Source organism: Anser anser (assembly GCF_964211835.1).
Source record: "Anser anser genome assembly, chromosome: 15".
NCBI classification, from domain to species: domain Eukaryota; kingdom Metazoa; phylum Chordata; class Aves; order Anseriformes; family Anatidae; genus Anser; species Anser anser.
Window position 1 is genome coordinate 623,839 of NC_139736.1, and position 15,714 is coordinate 639,552.

At 61.7% G+C, this 15,714-nt stretch overlaps 1 protein-coding gene across 3 annotated transcripts; it reads left to right on the forward strand.

Annotated features, from left to right (window-relative positions):
- Positions 1 to 435: 435 nt before the first annotated feature.
- Positions 436 to 15,139, forward strand: HS3ST2 (heparan sulfate-glucosamine 3-sulfotransferase 2). Of its 3 annotated transcripts, none has more exons than XM_083799620.1 (2): positions 436 to 960; positions 12,325 to 15,139. In XM_083799620.1, exons 1-2 carry the CDS (start codon positions 488 to 490, stop codon positions 12,941 to 12,943), a joined length of 1,092 nt encoding a protein of 363 aa, XP_083655746.1. In that variant the 5' UTR covers positions 436 to 487; the 3' UTR covers positions 12,944 to 15,139. The 3 variants fall into 3 exon arrangements, with proteins under 3 accessions (XP_083655746.1, XP_083655747.1, XP_083655748.1); XM_083799621.1 differs by lacking the exon at positions 436 to 960 and adding an exon at positions 1,133 to 1,589 and having other exon boundaries at positions 2,055 to 15,139; XM_083799622.1 differs by lacking the exon at positions 436 to 960 and adding an exon at positions 1,606 to 2,241 and having other exon boundaries at positions 2,550 to 15,139.
- Positions 15,140 to 15,714: the final 575 nt, after the last annotated feature.

The window sequence follows — 15,714 nt, forward strand, 5'->3', positions numbered from 1 at the left end:
CGGGGCGGGGCGGGACGGCCGCGGGCAGCCCCCGGCGCCGCTCCGGGTCCCTGCGCGGCGGGAGAGCGAGGCCGGTCCCGGTCCCGGTCCCGGCCCCGGCCCCGGCCCCGGCCCCGCCGAGCGATCGCGGGGGCTCCGGGCGGCGCTGACGTCAGGCGGCCCCTTAAATAGCAGCGCCGCCGCCTCTGCCCCGGCACTTCCCGCGGAGCCGAGAGCCGCCGCCGCCGCCGCCGTCCGGAGCGCCGCGCCCGCCGGGGATGGGAGCCGCGCCGCCGGGGCCGCGGGCGCGCGGGGGCCGGGGCGGCGGGCGCAGCCCCCCGGGGCGGCCCGGCCGCGCCGCCGCGTAGCCCCGGGACATGCCGGAGCGGCCGCGCCGCGGGGCCCCGGGGGCAGCGCCGCGCCCCGCCGCCGCCGCCGCCGCGCCGAGCCGCGCCGAGCCGCGCCGGGCCGGGCCGCGCCATGCCCGCCGGGCCGGCCCCATGGAGCCATGGCGCGTAGGGCGCAGGGCGGGCGGGCCCTGGCTCCGTCCCGGCGGCTGGCGCGGAGGCTGCTCTTCCTGCTGACGCTGTCGCTGTCCTGCTCCTACCTGTGCTACAGCCTGCTCTGCTGCTGCGGCGGCCCCGCCGCGCCCCGCGCCCGCTGCGCGCCCGCCCGCAGCGCCGCCGCCGCCAAGAAACTTCTGCAGAAGTCGCGGCCGTGCGGGCGGCCCCCCGCCGAGCCCCCGGGCAGCGCCGCGCCCGCCCGCCGCCCCCGGGAGCCCCCCGCGCCGCCGGCCGGCAGCGCCCCGGGGCCGGGCCGCCCGGGCGCCAAGCGGCTGCCGCAGGCCATCGTGGTGGGCGTCAAGAAGGGCGGCACCCGCGCCGTGCTGGAGTTCATCCGCGCGCACCCCGACGTGCGCGCCCTGGGCACCGAGCCCCACTTCTTCGACAGGAACTACGACCGCGGGCTCGAGTGGTACAGGTGAGGGCGGCGCCGCGGAACGGCCCCGGCCCCGGCCCCGCCGAGCGCCCGGCCCCGGGCACCCCGCCCGGCCCGCGGGGCCGCATCGCCGCGGCGCTGCCCGGTGCCCGGTGGCGGTGCCCGGTGGCGGTGCCCGGTGCCCGGTGACCGCGGGCGGGGACGGGGCCCGAGGCTGCTCCCGCCGCGGGTCGCGAGCCCTTCGGCACCGGCGCGTCCCCGGAGCGCCCGCGGGCGCTGCGCACGGGCGAGGCTTTGCGCTGGGAGGTTCCCTCCTCCTCGTCCTCCCCGTCACCCTCCTGAAGGGCCGAGCGGGGCAGGGGGGAGGCCGCTCCCCGGCAGGGCAGCCCGTGCCCCAGCCCCGCGCGGCTCCCTGCCGCGAGGCTTCTGGAGCCCTCGGACCCGCATCCGCCCTGCCTGGGCAAACGCCCCGGCCCTGCGGGCCCCTGGCGCTGGAGCTGGTAAAACAGGCTTCCCACCCGTCGGAAGAAACACCCGCCAGTGAGAAGGGGCCTCCGAAACGTGAGAGTCACAAGCCTGCGGGATGGCACAGTTACTGTCCCTGGTGCTGCAGCCCCGCTCAGGGCACCTCAGAGCCCTTGTCCTCCTCCATCTCGTCTCAACTCAGACAAGTGAGTGTGTCTGCAATCTCTCATACTTTGCAGAGAACAGGGAGTGCATCTCCAGCAGGAGATGGTAAGATTTTAATTTGAGTAAAGGCTTTTGAGGGCAGTTCAGCAGTGCTCAGAGAGGCAGCGAGCGCCATGCGCGGGCTCATCCCCGTCTGTGGCCCACACTCCGTGCTGTGGGCAGTGTGCTGGCCTCTGCCTGCCGTGTCCAGCCCAGCGTGCTGGTGTGTGTTTGCTGTGTGTCGTGACAAGTGCTGCAGGAGCTTTGGGCTGCTCTCAGGCAGGGCTGGGTGCTTGCAGGGGCACCGGGAAGCAGGGGAGGCTTTGTTAGCCCCCACGTGCCTGTGAGCTTGCAGCAGGGGAAGGATGCCCAGCACAGGCGGAGAATCGGAGCTGGTTGTGGGAGGCAGCCCATGGGTGCACAGCCCCATCTCTGCTCCCTTCTCATGCACTTCTCTGTCTCAGCAGTGGTTTTCCAGCAGAGATGTGCCCTGTCCCTGGGCAGAGCAGTGCTCCTTGGCTGCCAAATGGGTTGCGAGGCACCGTGATGCGATGCTCACTCCTAGCTCTTCTGGGATCCCTGTGTTTGTCTCCTTGCTGGCCAGACATGAGTCATGCCTGTGGCGTCAGGACGCTGGTTTCTGACTGTGAGCAGGTCAGAACTGCTCTGTGTATCGCAGGGGTCGTGCTCCAGCCATGGGCACCGGCACCGGGGTCTGTGCTGGGGAGGCAGCTCAGGCACTGCTCGGGGAGGGCTGCCAGCAGATCCACTGCTGAGTTGTACTTGGGTCACGGCAGACCCTGCAGAGGGATATGTTCCGTTCCTTTTGCTGTGGTACCGCTGGCAGGTGACTGAAGAGCCAGCACATGTGCGGGTGGAGCGCTCTGAAGCCGTTTCCATCCTAAGGCAACTGCAGCAAGCCCAGTTCCTCCTGCCTTTCACCTGCTGTTGCCCCTCAGCAGGTTTGTCCCCCCATCCAGATGTCAGATGCTGTCACCTGTCCTGCATTGCCTGAAAGCAATCAGGAGCGATTCTGCAGTACAGGCAGACGAGGACAGGAGCAGCAGTGGTTTGTCTGAAGGGCACCGAAGCAGCAGGATGGGCAATGCAGCAGGACACAGGTCCTGCCGAGTGCCTCGCTCAGAGGGGAGCTGCGTGTGCAGCTGGCTGGGAAATGGCCTCTTCGTCCTGTGTTCAGGTCCTGCTCGCAGTCCGGGGCCCTGCAGGTTCTCTGGGCTCTGGCACTTCCCCACGTGTGGTCGCTGCAGTGGGGTGTGGGGAGCCTGGGGCTGGGAGCCTCGCGCGGGACCGAACCTCGCGGCACTGCTCCAGGAGTGGTGGCAGTGATGGGAGCGTGGCTGCCGGGGCCTGGCTTTGTGTCTAGATCAATAGATCGCAGCGAAGCAGTGGAGCTTCCAAATTACTTCAGATAAAACAATTAAATGACACTTCCCTGCTTTTATTACTTTTTTTTTTAACCTCACAAATGTGCCAAAACATAAGCGCAGAGGCTGCTAACATATAAAGTGTGGAATTGATTTTACTTCTTGCAAGTGGAGCAATTAAATGTGGAGCAGGTCTAACCCACAGCATGATGAGCTCGTGTCGCTCTGCCAAGAGACCAAGGAGGCAGGAGCAGGGTCCTGGCAGCGGCTGTGTCCCGGGGAAGGGCAGAGCTGACACCGCTGGCACCCGGCTGCAAGGGGCCGGCTGTTCCTGCTGCCCGGGAGAGGGGAAGCGCCGTGCTGGGGTCTCTGCAGGCAGAGCATGGGCTGCGTGGAAGGGCAAAGGCTCCCCTCTTGTGAGCAGAGACATCAGCTTCAGGAGTCCCTGGCCCCTGTGGTGGCCAAGCAGCGGTGCAGCTCCATCCTTCCCAACTTGTGCTCCAGTGGGGAGCCGAATGGAGGGAGCAAGCAGGTCTTTGGTGCAGGTGAGAGCAGCGAGAGGGCTGACTCCCCGTGATGTTCCAAAAACATTAGCTTCTGTTTTCCTGTGTTTTCCCCTGACCCTGAGTTGGGCCGATGTGGAGGTGGCAGAACCAGTGACAGGGGAGATGTGCCGCTGTCCTTGCTGGCTCCAGATGTCGTGCTTACTCACAGCTGCTGTTTCCGTGGTGGCTCCTGTAGCACCTCCTGTCTTCTCCTGGGGCAGCCTTGGCTCTTTCCTCTTGGAGACTGCACGCCTCAAGTGGGCCCTGAGCTGGACCCCTCTGCTCTCCCCCACGCGAGACCACGCAGCTCAGGAGCTGCCTGCTTAATGACAGCAGGCCAGAAACACCCATGCCGTTCCCAATTCCCATCAGCCTCTCTAATCCACCTCATTAGCTAGAGATACACTACAGGAAAGGTATTTTTAGCAAGATCTGTTTTAAGACAACTGAAACCAAACAGCCAGCTACTGGGGAATATCGATTCATCACCAATCCTGGACTAAATGTTCGATACAGAGCTTTTCCTGCTGCAGGTAGTGTGCCAATAACCGTCAGTATTTTCCAGAACACAGGGAAGACAGTGTCGTTTAATTTGCAGTTAACTTTGAGCAGCAACCATGGGTGCAGTTTTCCTCTCCAAGATTCCCGAGTAACTCCATGAGATGCTCCAGCGTTGTTTTCATAGAGAGGGGTTTCTCCTAGCAGGTGGGGCTGCTCCTGCGTGGCCGGCACTGCCGCATCGCTGTCCTCAGGGAGCTGAGCTGAAAGGCGTTGGCGCCATGGGCAGCGCTGGGCGGCTCCAGCTGGGATGCAGCTGCGTGAATCCTGTCCCGGGGTCAGCACCAGACCAGAGCCGACGTCAGCCCCTTCCCCGCCTGGCTGAATCCCGGCTTTCCCCCGCACTGCGAGAGCCCTGCGGCTGGGCCGGGACGGCTGCGGGGTGCTGCGGGGTGCTGCGGGGTGCTCCACACCGAGCACTGCCAGCCTCCCCTGCCAGGCTCGTGGCTGCCCCAGGGAACAGACGCCGGGTGGGGAGGAAAATGCTGCATCCCCCACGCCGGCGGAGGGAGCGTGCAAGCCCTGGCTCCCGCACTCCGCCTCGCTAATTGCTCTCTGCTAATGGCCAGGTTGGCTCACACACAAATGGGAGCCCATTAGGGTTTGCCCGACGACACTGACTGTTTTGTGGGCTTGACTGACAGTGCATTTTGCTAAAGTTAATTAGCAAGAAGAGAGGAAGGCAGCAAGCTTCAAGGATGCTTTGAAGTTTCCTTGACTTCAGAGAGCGCCCTGGCTCAGAGGAATGGGTGCGAAGCTCCGGCAGAGGCTGGTGTGCCTGAGGAGCTGCCCTGCAGGCAGCGCCTGCCCTGGCCACTGCCGTGGTCCTGGGGTGGGCCTGGGGCAGCAGAGAGCCCAGGGGCGCCGGAGCCTGGGAGAACACAGGGAGGTAAATCCTTGTGGGGCACCAACTCTTCAATATTAATGATGCGTGCTCTCATTCTGTCTTCCATGACCTTGTTTGTAAACACTGCAATTTGTTCTAACCTTCGCTTCAGTAGCATGAGATCCCTCTCAGAACCTGGCGTGGCCGTGGGCATGGATGCTCCATGGAGCTGACAGGCGAAGGGTGCTGCTCCGTGGCAACCTGGGGTGTCCGCCGCAGGGCTGGCTGCGGGGACCCCAGCCCCGCGGGAGAGAGCGGGCCCTGGGGCTGGCAGCACCCGAGGACCTGGCAAACAGCGGCTGGTGGCACAGCCCAGCTGGCCTGGGGGCCGTAGCAGCGGTGTGTGAGGGTGGCTGCAGGCGTGCAAGGGGCCGCTGCTGTGTTTGTGCTCGGTGCCAGCACGCTGCCCTGTTCCTTTGCATGCTCACAAGCACCAAGTGGGCAATGCGCCTCTGACTTGAGCTTTCAGTTAGGGAATCATTGCAGCAGCCGTGGCACATTATGTGGTTTTTATTGAGTGTTCATTTTGGAAGTTTCACCTCTGAAAACAGTTGGTGTGGGAATGGCAAAGGGGGCAACCCCAGCCCTTCTCCGTGCGCTGCGGCCGCCCCTGGAGGCTGGTTTGCACAGGGCTGGGGTGTGCTCACCTGCGGGTTGTTCCCCGCCTGGCCCTGTGGCTGCTGGGTGCTGGGAGTCAGTGGTGGGTGGCTATTTACAGAGATGGGAGCTACACGTGGGCTTGCGTGCATGAAGGGCATCGGCAGTGTGCCCTTTGGAAAAGATTTTGTTGACTTAAAGGACACAGCAAATCTCTGGAGCATTTGAATGATTAAAAATGAATCAGCAACAAAGTTAATTACTGTGTTCACACTGCTTTTATGCATTGAAATGTCCCTCATTATCTGTCTGTGAGCGCTGGTGTAAAATCTTTGAACATAAACATTTATTAAAGGGAGCTGATCCATCATTAAAACTCCGGACTGCCTTGGCGCAGGGCCCAGGTGTTCTCACAGTGCGGCAGGAGGGACACGGGGCTGGGACGGGCTTTCCCTGGGTCATCCCTCAGGTCATCATTTTCCCAGTGCGGGTGACGGTGTGATCCCTGAATTGTGCAGGCTTTAGGGGATGCAGCCGAGTCCATCCTGCTCGGCTGAGAGCCCTGCTCCCGGGGCCAGCACCCCCGGCCCTCGTAGCGTGGCTGTCCTCAGCAGGGAACGCTGCCGTGGGGAGGCCTGGGGGACCCGGGCACCGGGGCTGGTGCTCTGTGCCCTGTGGACTCCTCACGGTGCTCTGTAACTGCATGACCGCCAGCTGTTAGGTATCGGCTGCTGTATTGCCGTGTCCTAAAAGTCTGCTGCAATGTCACTCCACCAGAAGAGCTATTTTATCTTCCTCACACCTCAGTTTCTCGCATGCTTGACCCAGTTTTGCTTAAACCTTTGTGGAGCTTTGCTTGAGCTTTCCTCTACTGACAGCGTCTGAAGTCCTGCCGAGCCCAGCACTGGCCCCACATGCACCTGTGGCACGGCACGGCACAGCACGGCACAGCATGGCATATCATAGCACGGCACGGCACGGCACAACCCCTCTGCAGCAGGCACACGGCTCGGGGCCAGCCGGGGACGGGCCGGCTCAGATCAGCAGCCGCGCTTTGGGTCCCCGCGTCGCCGGTGCCTGCCCAGGCACCCTGTGCGCCCCAGCCGGGCCGGCTGCACGGGAGCGGGTCTGAGGGGAGCCCAGCGGGTGCTGCGGGTGCTGCAGGATTTCGCTGCCCACCCAGGCTCAGCTCTCCCCGTGCCCAGGCAGCGTGTCCCAGCCGCAGGCGCTGAGCCCATGACGTCGGGTGGCTGAGGGAAAGCGCTCGGCCCTCATCACAAGAGCCAGCACTTGGGATTTTTTTTGCCAAATTAAACAGTTTGTTTTTATGTCGATGAGTGGATGAAGTCCAGGATTACACACACTTCAGTCGGCGGCCTCTGAGGAGAGCCCTGGATGTGCTCGCCAAATCCTCTGCACACAGCGAGCGGCAACAGGCAAATATTTACCCAGGAGCTGCCAGCTCTGCTGCGCGCTGCACGGGCTGGATGCAGACCCGTGCCGTAACGGGATTATTGAGTGCGCGCTCCCCCACGCATGCTTATCTGCAATATCTCAATCATCTGATGAATTTTTGTACAAATTTATCCCTGGGAGAGTGTCTCACGCATGTTCAACATCAAAGCAACGTAGGCAGCAAGGGAGCGTATGTTTCTTTAATGTGGGAGCGTTGTAGGGGCCGCAGGGTGCCCAAAGGCAGATTATGAGAAAATTAATAATTCAGGCCTGGGAAAGGTGCTGGCGAGAAGTTAACTCCTTCAGGGCAGGCGCTGCCTTCGCAGCAGCGCAGCCGGGGCAGCCACAGAAGCAGGGCCGGGCTGTCCGTGGCAGGGGATGTGCTGGCTTCTGGCGCTGCAGGGGACGGCCGCCAGCTCGGCGGCGCAGGGACGGGCAGCGGCTTCTGCCCTGGTGCTGTGCTGCTGCCTGGCGCCTGGGAAGCATCCTCCTGCGGCTCCTGCCATCCCGCCTGGGCGCGCCCGTCCCCTTGCCCCAGTAACGCGGGCAAACAGAACCCCGAATCTGCAGGTTGGAAGCGAGCATTAGCGTTCACATAAAATGTCACTAAAGGGCTTTAAGAATTTAGTAACTACAATAAAAATAATCTCTAATTCAAGAGGAATTAGTGCTGTATCTCCAACCAGATTAGTGCATTGAGCAGGGGATTTGGCTGGTGCTGGGAAGCCCAGAGGGATTGCTGCATGTCCCCGGGGCGCATCCTGGGCTCGCAGAATGGCAGCGGGGCCAGGGCAGCCGCTCTGTGGGGTGGGCTGGGGGCACAGAGGGATGGGGGCACGGTGGGCTGGAGGCACCTGCCCTCTCCCCAGCACAACAGCAGCCAGGCCGACCTCCTCAGGGAGGGGAAAGGGGAAGGGGCTGTCGGCCTGCCCGCTTCGTGGGCCGAGCAGAGCGTGGCTGGAGGGAGGGAACGCTGGGGAGGGCTGGGGGGAGCCGGGTGGGAGGTGCGTGCATGGGCACCGCGAGCAGATGTGTCTGCAGCCCACGACTGGCAGGCGGGGAGAGCTGCTTTGCCCCTGATAATTAAATCCCTCTGGTGGCCAGAGGGCTAGCCTTCTTGGCAAACACAGTGAAAAGCAAATGAAGGGGAAAGCCTGTAGCTGCTGAAAAGCGTGTGCTGGGAGTGACGAGGGAGCTGCACCCCAGCGCTGCTGCTGGGAAGTGCCTCTGACGCCTGCTCCTCGGAGGGGACCCCAGCAGCTGCCCCACGGGCCCCAGGAGGGGTCTCTGGTCCCTGGGCTGGTCCCTGTGCAGGCCAGGGGAGAGGCGTTCCTGCAGCCCACGCTGCTTCTGCGAGGCCGGAGCGGAGTTCGCTCCACCACCTCCCTGATGATTTCCGTGCAGAGCTGCCCTGCTGCTCACTCAGCATCAGCTTTTTTAACCTCCTCCATTTCTGCTGCGTTGCAGATTCCCCTCACCAGGACAAAGTGCGGACGGCTTGTGTGCGCGCTGCCAGATGGAGAAAGCTCCTGTGTGTTTTCTCCAGCCGGGCAGCGCCGATCGGATGAGCACAGGGAGGGCCTGGTGTGACAGGAGCGTGAGCGGTGCTGTGCCACAGCAGCGGGAGCTGAGCCCCTTGGCGGGGAGGCCTGAGGCAGGGGAAGGCGGCACCAAAACCACCGCCCGTCCGTCCCAGGGCAGATTCTGCACCGACACAAGGGCGCCTTGCTCCCAAGGTGTCGGTGGGACTGGCACGTCTCTGGCCGGGGCTGCCAGCCCGGCAGCACAGCGCTGGGGCTTTGCTGTGGCCCAGGGGCAAGCAGAGCCCGTTTTGTTGTTTCAGCAGCGGGCTGGCGCTGCGGCCCGCAGGCAGCGGTGGCGAAGGTCTGCGTCTGTCCGCCTGCATGCGAGACCGTTACCTGGCGGGGCTGTGATGGGCGCTGCACCTCCCCTCCCCGGGGGCACCGTCCTCGGCCCTGGTTGGCACCGTGCAGGAGAGGCAGCAGCAACCCCAAAACCAGCGGGGCACGGCCCGTCCAGGCAGCGCGGGGCACCCGGGGCGGCGCGGCCCGGAGGGGCCCCAGCACCGCGGAGCTGTTCCTGCTGCGCCGGGGTGCGCAGCGCCGCGGGCCAGGTGCTGGGAGCCTTCAAACCTGAACACACGAGCCGGAGGCTTAAAACTATGTGACATGCTATTTGTATGCAAATAACTTTGTGAATGCCGAAGTCCAAAAATATCATTTTAAAGTCAACTGTAATTAAGTTTGCAATGCATTTCCCAGCTCTTGCAGCTCTGGGGATCCCACCGTTAACATAAAGATGAATGTGTGGATGACATTTCTCCCCCTTGCATGGTTTCACTGGTGATTTATTTATCTATTTGGGCTGTGTTTTGTTGTCTCAGCAGTCTCTGTTGTTCAGGAGCAGCAAACACTGGGAGTCCATTTAAACAAAAAACAACTCTTGTCTCATTTCTGTAATTTACTCTGCAGAGATTTTTTTGTTTTTCATAATTGATTAGAACCTGTAATTTCATTTTTTAAATACATGGACCTAATAGCTCACGTAATGAAAGTCTAACAAGCCTGAAGATGAGCCATTAATGAAACAGCAGTTTTATGATTCTCCACCAATATATTGTAATAGTGATTCGCTTATAAAGCTGTCCTGCACTGATTTATGATGAAACTTGTTTGTGATATGGAGATACCAGCAGTGGTGCCTGGCACTAAATTAGCATTTCCTGACAGTCATTAAACAATGGGAATCATAATCTGGATTTATGGGGTTTGGAGCAGAGCAGTGGGAAAGGCCAATTAAGCCACGGCTGTGCTCAGGTACCTATGTAAAACATCCCTATTAATTTATGCTAGCTAATTAGCTCCCTTTCAAATAAGAAAACTGGTCAAGAGCAAGCGAGGGCTGCGAGGCCAGCAGGACTGGGACCAGGCGGGTGCTGCCCCCCGCTGCCACTGCTGCGTCTCCTCCCAGCTCGGTTTTCCATCAGGGTTCTTTCTGCAGACCAAGCCCAAAGGCGGTGGCTGTGGACCTTGTTCTAGGGACCCTGCAGGGACCACGTGGATTTCCAGAGGGCCGAAGGACGCTTCCCTGGCGGTCTCTGGTTGGGGTCACCAGGCGGCTGCGGTGTTCTGCAGCTGTGCTGCAGCAGGCCGGGAAGGCCTGGAGTCTGTGCGGGGTTATCCCATGAATAAATCAGTGCCTCGCTCCCGCCCGGCTGAGTTGCTGCAGACAGGGTTGCTGATGTTTGCTTTCCATGACTGCTTCTGTCCTGAGGCTGCACTGGGCCAGCCCAGACATCAATAGATCCAAGTCTGTTAAGATGACTGGTGTACCAGCTCTTCCTCTGCCTCGCTCCCCGGGTTCCCTCGTGGAGGGGACACAGACCTGCCAGGCTGCAGGCGTTCCCCTGCGCTCACATGAGCTCTGCCTGACCTCTCGGAAGAGCCGGGGGGGCCCAAGCCCCCTGCACACCAGCGGTTGCAGTGGGGGTCACTGGCTGCACCCAGGGCTCACGGGCAGGGGCTGCGCTCGGGGCCTCGGGCGGCTGGCGGGACGCTCCGAGCAGGGCACACGCGGATGCAGAGTGTTGAACGTAGGGACTGTTCCAAATAAACCCTTCCTGGAGGCACATTTCTCAGCTCGCCATAAAACTCTCCCCAGGCAGTGCCTGCTTGTGCCTTATAGCTTGTGTTCTGCTGCACAATTAAATTGCAGTCGCTGAGCCACTAACTTGTACTGCAAAGTGGAAATAGTAGCAGATGCTTTTGAGCAATAAACACAGTTGAAATATAAGGTGCCTGCGAGTACAGGAGACCCTGTGGGTGCCTATGGCACACGCTCCCCTGCATGTGCCCGGGGTGATGGTCAGTGCCACAGCCACCTGCGTTTGGCACGGTTGTCCCCTGGCTCCTTCCAAAGCCCTGCAGACGGGGAGGAGAGCGGTAATGCCCCTGCTCCTGGCCCCACTGAGGACGCCTTAGAGATGCTCTGCGGCATTTCCTGAGCTGGCAGACTGAGCTGGCACAGGAGCAGGCTGTGGGTGTTCGGGCAGGGCAGCAGACATGGGGCAGGGTATGGCTGGCAGCACGGTTTGCAGGGCTGGGGAGCCCTGAGGCAGGCGGAGCACCTGGACGCCAGGTGAAGCCGCTCCTCACTCCCAGGCAGTGCGTGGGATGGCAAGGCCCCCGCATGCCCACTGCTGGCATCGGGGCAGCAAGGCCCCGGGGTGCTGTTGCCATCCTGGTCCAGGCACCCTGTGCTTCCTGCTGTGCCCCACGTCTGGCTGCAATGGAGTTTTCTCTAGTAATACAAGGCCAATTTATAAATCTTTCCATCCCATTAGTTTTTATTTGATTTGGATGTTCACTTGTCGAAGCAAGTGATTTAATTAGCACTAAGCTGGGCCCCAGCCCCTCGTGGCGCAGCACCCGCGGGCTGCCCCCAGCACTCCTCGCGGCGGTGCTGCCGCCCGCCCCGCACACGCCCGCTGCCTGGCCCTGCAGCTCCGCTGTCGCACACAGCGCTGGGGCACAAGGGCCGCATGCAGACAGTGCTGATTGCCAGGCTGAGGGGACAGATAAGGGGTGGCTGTGTCCCCACGGGGGCTGGAGCCAGCGCAGCTCTGGCTGGCACCTGGTGCTTGCCTGTGGTGCCCACGGCTCAGGGAGCGCGGGAGCCTGGCTGCACTTTAATGCGATCAGGGAGGGGAGAAGCCAGGTAATTGCAGTAATTCCGGAAGGAGCCACTGTAATTTCTTGTGCAAATGGCAACCAGTGTAGTAATATGTGATAAAAGACTGAGCGAAGGCTGGCAGAGGCTGTCTCCTGGTTAATGCGCCCATGGCAGCGATCAGGGTGGATGGCAGGACCGCTTGGCTTCATGGCTGCGGAATGAATTCACACACTTCCCTTAAACTGATGATGAATCTACCACTGGTGGAGATGGAGCAGCCCTGGCTGCTGCACAGCACCAGCTCCCTGGCAGCTCAGCAGTGCCCTTCTGCGCCATCCTGCCTGGCTCCAGCCCCCCAGGAGCTGCACGTCTCCTCTGGCTGGAGCACGTGGAGGCACTGGTGCACACCCCTGCCCTCTCCCGGGGCACTCAGGCGGGACATGGCGGGGCATGGCCGGGGCAGACCCTGCAGTGCTGCGGGAGGGAGCTGTGTCCTCCTGCCCTGCCAGGACCAGACGCCCTGCCAGCCTCGTGCCGCGCACACCGCCCAGTGCAGCGTGGGCAGCCACTGCGAGCGGCCCAGCTCCTTCCTCACCATAATCTTCTTCTTTGCTTGCAGGAGCCTGATGCCACGAACGCTCGACAGCCAGATCACGGTGGAGAAGACCCCCAGCTACTTTGTCACCAAGGAGGCGCCGCGGCGGATCTTCAACATGTCGCGGGACACGAAGCTGATCGTGGTGGTGAGGAACCCGGTCACCCGCGCCATCTCGGACTACACGCAGACGCTCTCCAAGAAGCCAGACATCCCCACCTTTGAGGGGCTGTCCTTCCGCAACCGCAGCCTGGGGCTGGTGGACACCTCCTGGAATGCCATCCGCATCGGGATGTACGCCGTGCACCTGGAGAGCTGGCTCCAGTACTTCCCCCTCTCCCAGATCCACTTCGTCAGCGGGGAGAAGCTGATCACAGACCCGGCTGGGGAGATGGGCAAAGTCCAGGACTTCCTGGGCATCAAACGGGTTATCACAGACAAGCACTTCTACTTCAACAAGACGAAAGGCTTTCCTTGCCTGAAAAAAACTGAGAGCAGCAGCTCGCCACGCTGCCTGGGCAAGTCCAAAGGGAGGACTCACGTGCAGATAGACCCCGAGGTGATAGAGCAGCTCCGGGACTTTTACAGACCTTACAATATCAAGTTCTATGAAACAGTCGGGCAGGACTTCAGGTGGGAATAAGCACCCGGGAGCAGCGCTGTGGTGACGTGACGCTGCAGTCTTCCACGGGGGTGGCCTGTGGGGGCCGGGGCCGGAGCCAGGCCCTGCAGCCAGCCTGTCCCTCCTGGAAACCCCAGGCACAGGCGGGGCAGCACGCCGGGATGCTGCAGGGTGAGCGGGGCTGGGGGAGACACAGAGTCCTGCTGCGGCCACTGCTGCATGGGTGCCAGCAGGCATTGCCCATCCCAGCAGGTCGGCGGTGTGGTGGCTTGTGCTGTGGGGTCCTGCTCACTTGTACAGCCCTGTGGTCCTGGGCCACGGCAATGGCCCCACCTTGCAGCCCGTGCACAGGCTCCCCCAGGGCACACCCCTCCTTGGCACCCCAAAGTGAACCAGGGCCCCCGGGTAGTCCCAGGCCGGGGGAGTGGAGGCGGCGTCGCTGTCTGTGGGGTCAGGGCAGGCAGGGCTCCGGCCGCTCTGCTTCGCCTGCCATCACTGCAGCACGGCCTGCAGCCACGAGGGTGGGGAGATGTATCTGCTTGAAGAAAAACTGTCTTTGAAAAATGTTGTACCGATATTTTGTCCTGTGAATAAAGCACAGAATCCTGCTGTTACGGGTACTTTAGTGGCACTAGCATCCTTGTTCAGCATGTGAGCTCTTGTGTAAATAAAAGCGGCTACCACCGGTCCTTATGCATGGGCTTTTCTTAGGGCAAGCCCATCCGTGGGCTGGGGCAGCCCCATGCTGCCCCGCTCCCCTTGCTGTGCCGCTGGGGCTGGTGGAGAAGCGGGCAGCGGCGCGGGGCGGTGACCCCGTGGACAGGACCAGAGGGAGGGAGGGAGGCTCAGCCCTGCACGGCGAGGAGGGGGCCCGACCACATCGCTCAGGAGCACCAGAGACACCCCAGCATCAGTACCTCCTCCTGGCAGGCTTTGGGAGAGGGCTGTGTTACATGCAAGAGGCAGTAATTTACGGTGGAACTTACTGGGCTGTTCTGTAGGAGCCCACAGTTACACCTAAATGTCAAGTGCAGCCTTGCGAGATGGCCCCGGGCTGAGCTCACCTCCACTTTCCCTGGCTGCCGTCCCCCTCTGTCTCCCCGCCAGCTGCAGCCGGCCAGCGGGAGGTGCAGCCCCGCGGCCAGGCTCTGCCACCAGCCACACGCAGCCCTGGCAGCCCCCCGGCAGCCCTCCGGCAGCAGCAGCCCCCACGGCCAGGGACTCGGGCGCATCACCACGCGTTTCACCCAGGCGCGGAGCCGTGGTGCTGAGTGTGTGCGAGCGGAGCCTCCCCGCGGCGCCCAGCCCTGCGCCTGCGGCCACAGAGCAGCACCCAGCCCAGCTGTCCTGAGCGCAGCCGGGCCCCTTGGGTCCTGCCCAGAGCAGCAGGGCCGCATCCTCGGGTGGTGGAGACGGGCACTCTGCAGCACGCCCAGCTCAGCACCCTGGGGGAGCTGGGGGCCCAAACTGCTCCCACAGGGCTCAGCCGGGGGGATCAGCCACCAGCACCCTGGTTCAGGCTGCACTGAGCACCGCGCCAGCACGGCTGGGCAGTGTGGGGTCCCATCCTGCCACGGCAGAGCCCACGCCGGGGTCGCACACGCACGGCCCCGTCCCATCCTGCAGCAATCCATTTCACCAACCTGTTAGCAGGCGCTGTAATGAGCACCTCCGCTCATGAATATCAATAACTGCTCGTGTCGGAGTGGTGTTATTTGCCTTTCCGAGTGCTGGACTGTTTGAATCATCTATTGATTTTTGTAGTAAATCTCAGGCATTTCTGTCAAAGGTTGCAATTTACCACTAGCATCTAAATCTCAGCGAGAGCCTGAGCCTTCAGCCTCTCCTGGCTGCCTGCGCGAGCAGCCCTGCGTGCCGCGCTGCAGACGGCTCTCCCTGGGGCAGGCCGAGCATCGCCCCCCCGCTGGGCAGAGCAGTGCGGGTGCTGCAGCAGGGCTGCTGCTCGGGGTGCCGGCCATTAGCCCCCGGTGTGCAGCAGGGCAGGGACAAAAATTAAAAAAAAATCTTCCCAGGCCCAGTGTGCCTGCTGCAGTGTGGAGCTGTGCACAGCACAGAGGCGGACAGGCAGGGAGCAGCACAACCACGCTCAGTCCAAGGGACCTTCCTGAAGTGGGGCCTGTCCGAGAGCTCTAATAGGAAAAACTTGGAGGTAATTAACAGACATCTCACAGAACCCACCCTGCCTCCCCTTCCTCTATCAACCAGCAGCAGCTGCAGGAGCTGCAGGAGCACTGAGAGGCCAGCAGCGAGGGTCCCAGAGACAGCTGCAGGCAGGCGGTGGCCAAGCAGGGGATTAACAGCTGCCTACAGGAAGATGGGATATTTTCTTATATGATTTTTCCTTTAAAGGACAAACATAGTCACAGCAAGATTCACAAATCCCAGACTCGCAGTATAAAAGCCATTTCCAATCCAGTCCAAGGAGGCAGAAGGTGCTGGGCTAGATTGATCCCCCTGACAATACTGTATTAGTGGGAAATTAGAGCTGGAGGCTGAAGAAACCGCTGCAATATCAAACAATTACTTTACATTTGTCCTTACAAATGGAGGGAGCAGAAAAGGGCTTAAATCAAGTATTAGATTTACAAAGGGTAAGCAAATGAGGGCTCAGGAAGGGCTGTACTGAAAATGCTGATCACATTAGGAGCTCTTAAAACGTGGCTTAAAAAGCTCTCAAGGAGGCAATCTGCATTCAGCAGCAGCAGGATGGGAGGGTTCACTAACGTCGAGCAACGCTGGTTTGGAGATGCCGGCACTGAGCAGAGGGGCTG

Coding starts and splice junctions, on each gene's coding strand:
- HS3ST2 (XM_083799620.1), top strand. CDS start 488: ATGGCGCGTAGGGCGCAGGGCGGGCGGGCCCTGGCTCCGTCCCGGCGG. Junction 961..12,324: donor CGCGGGCTCGAGTGGTACAG/GTGAGGGCGGCG, acceptor CTTTGCTTGCAG/GAGCCTGATGCCACGAACGC.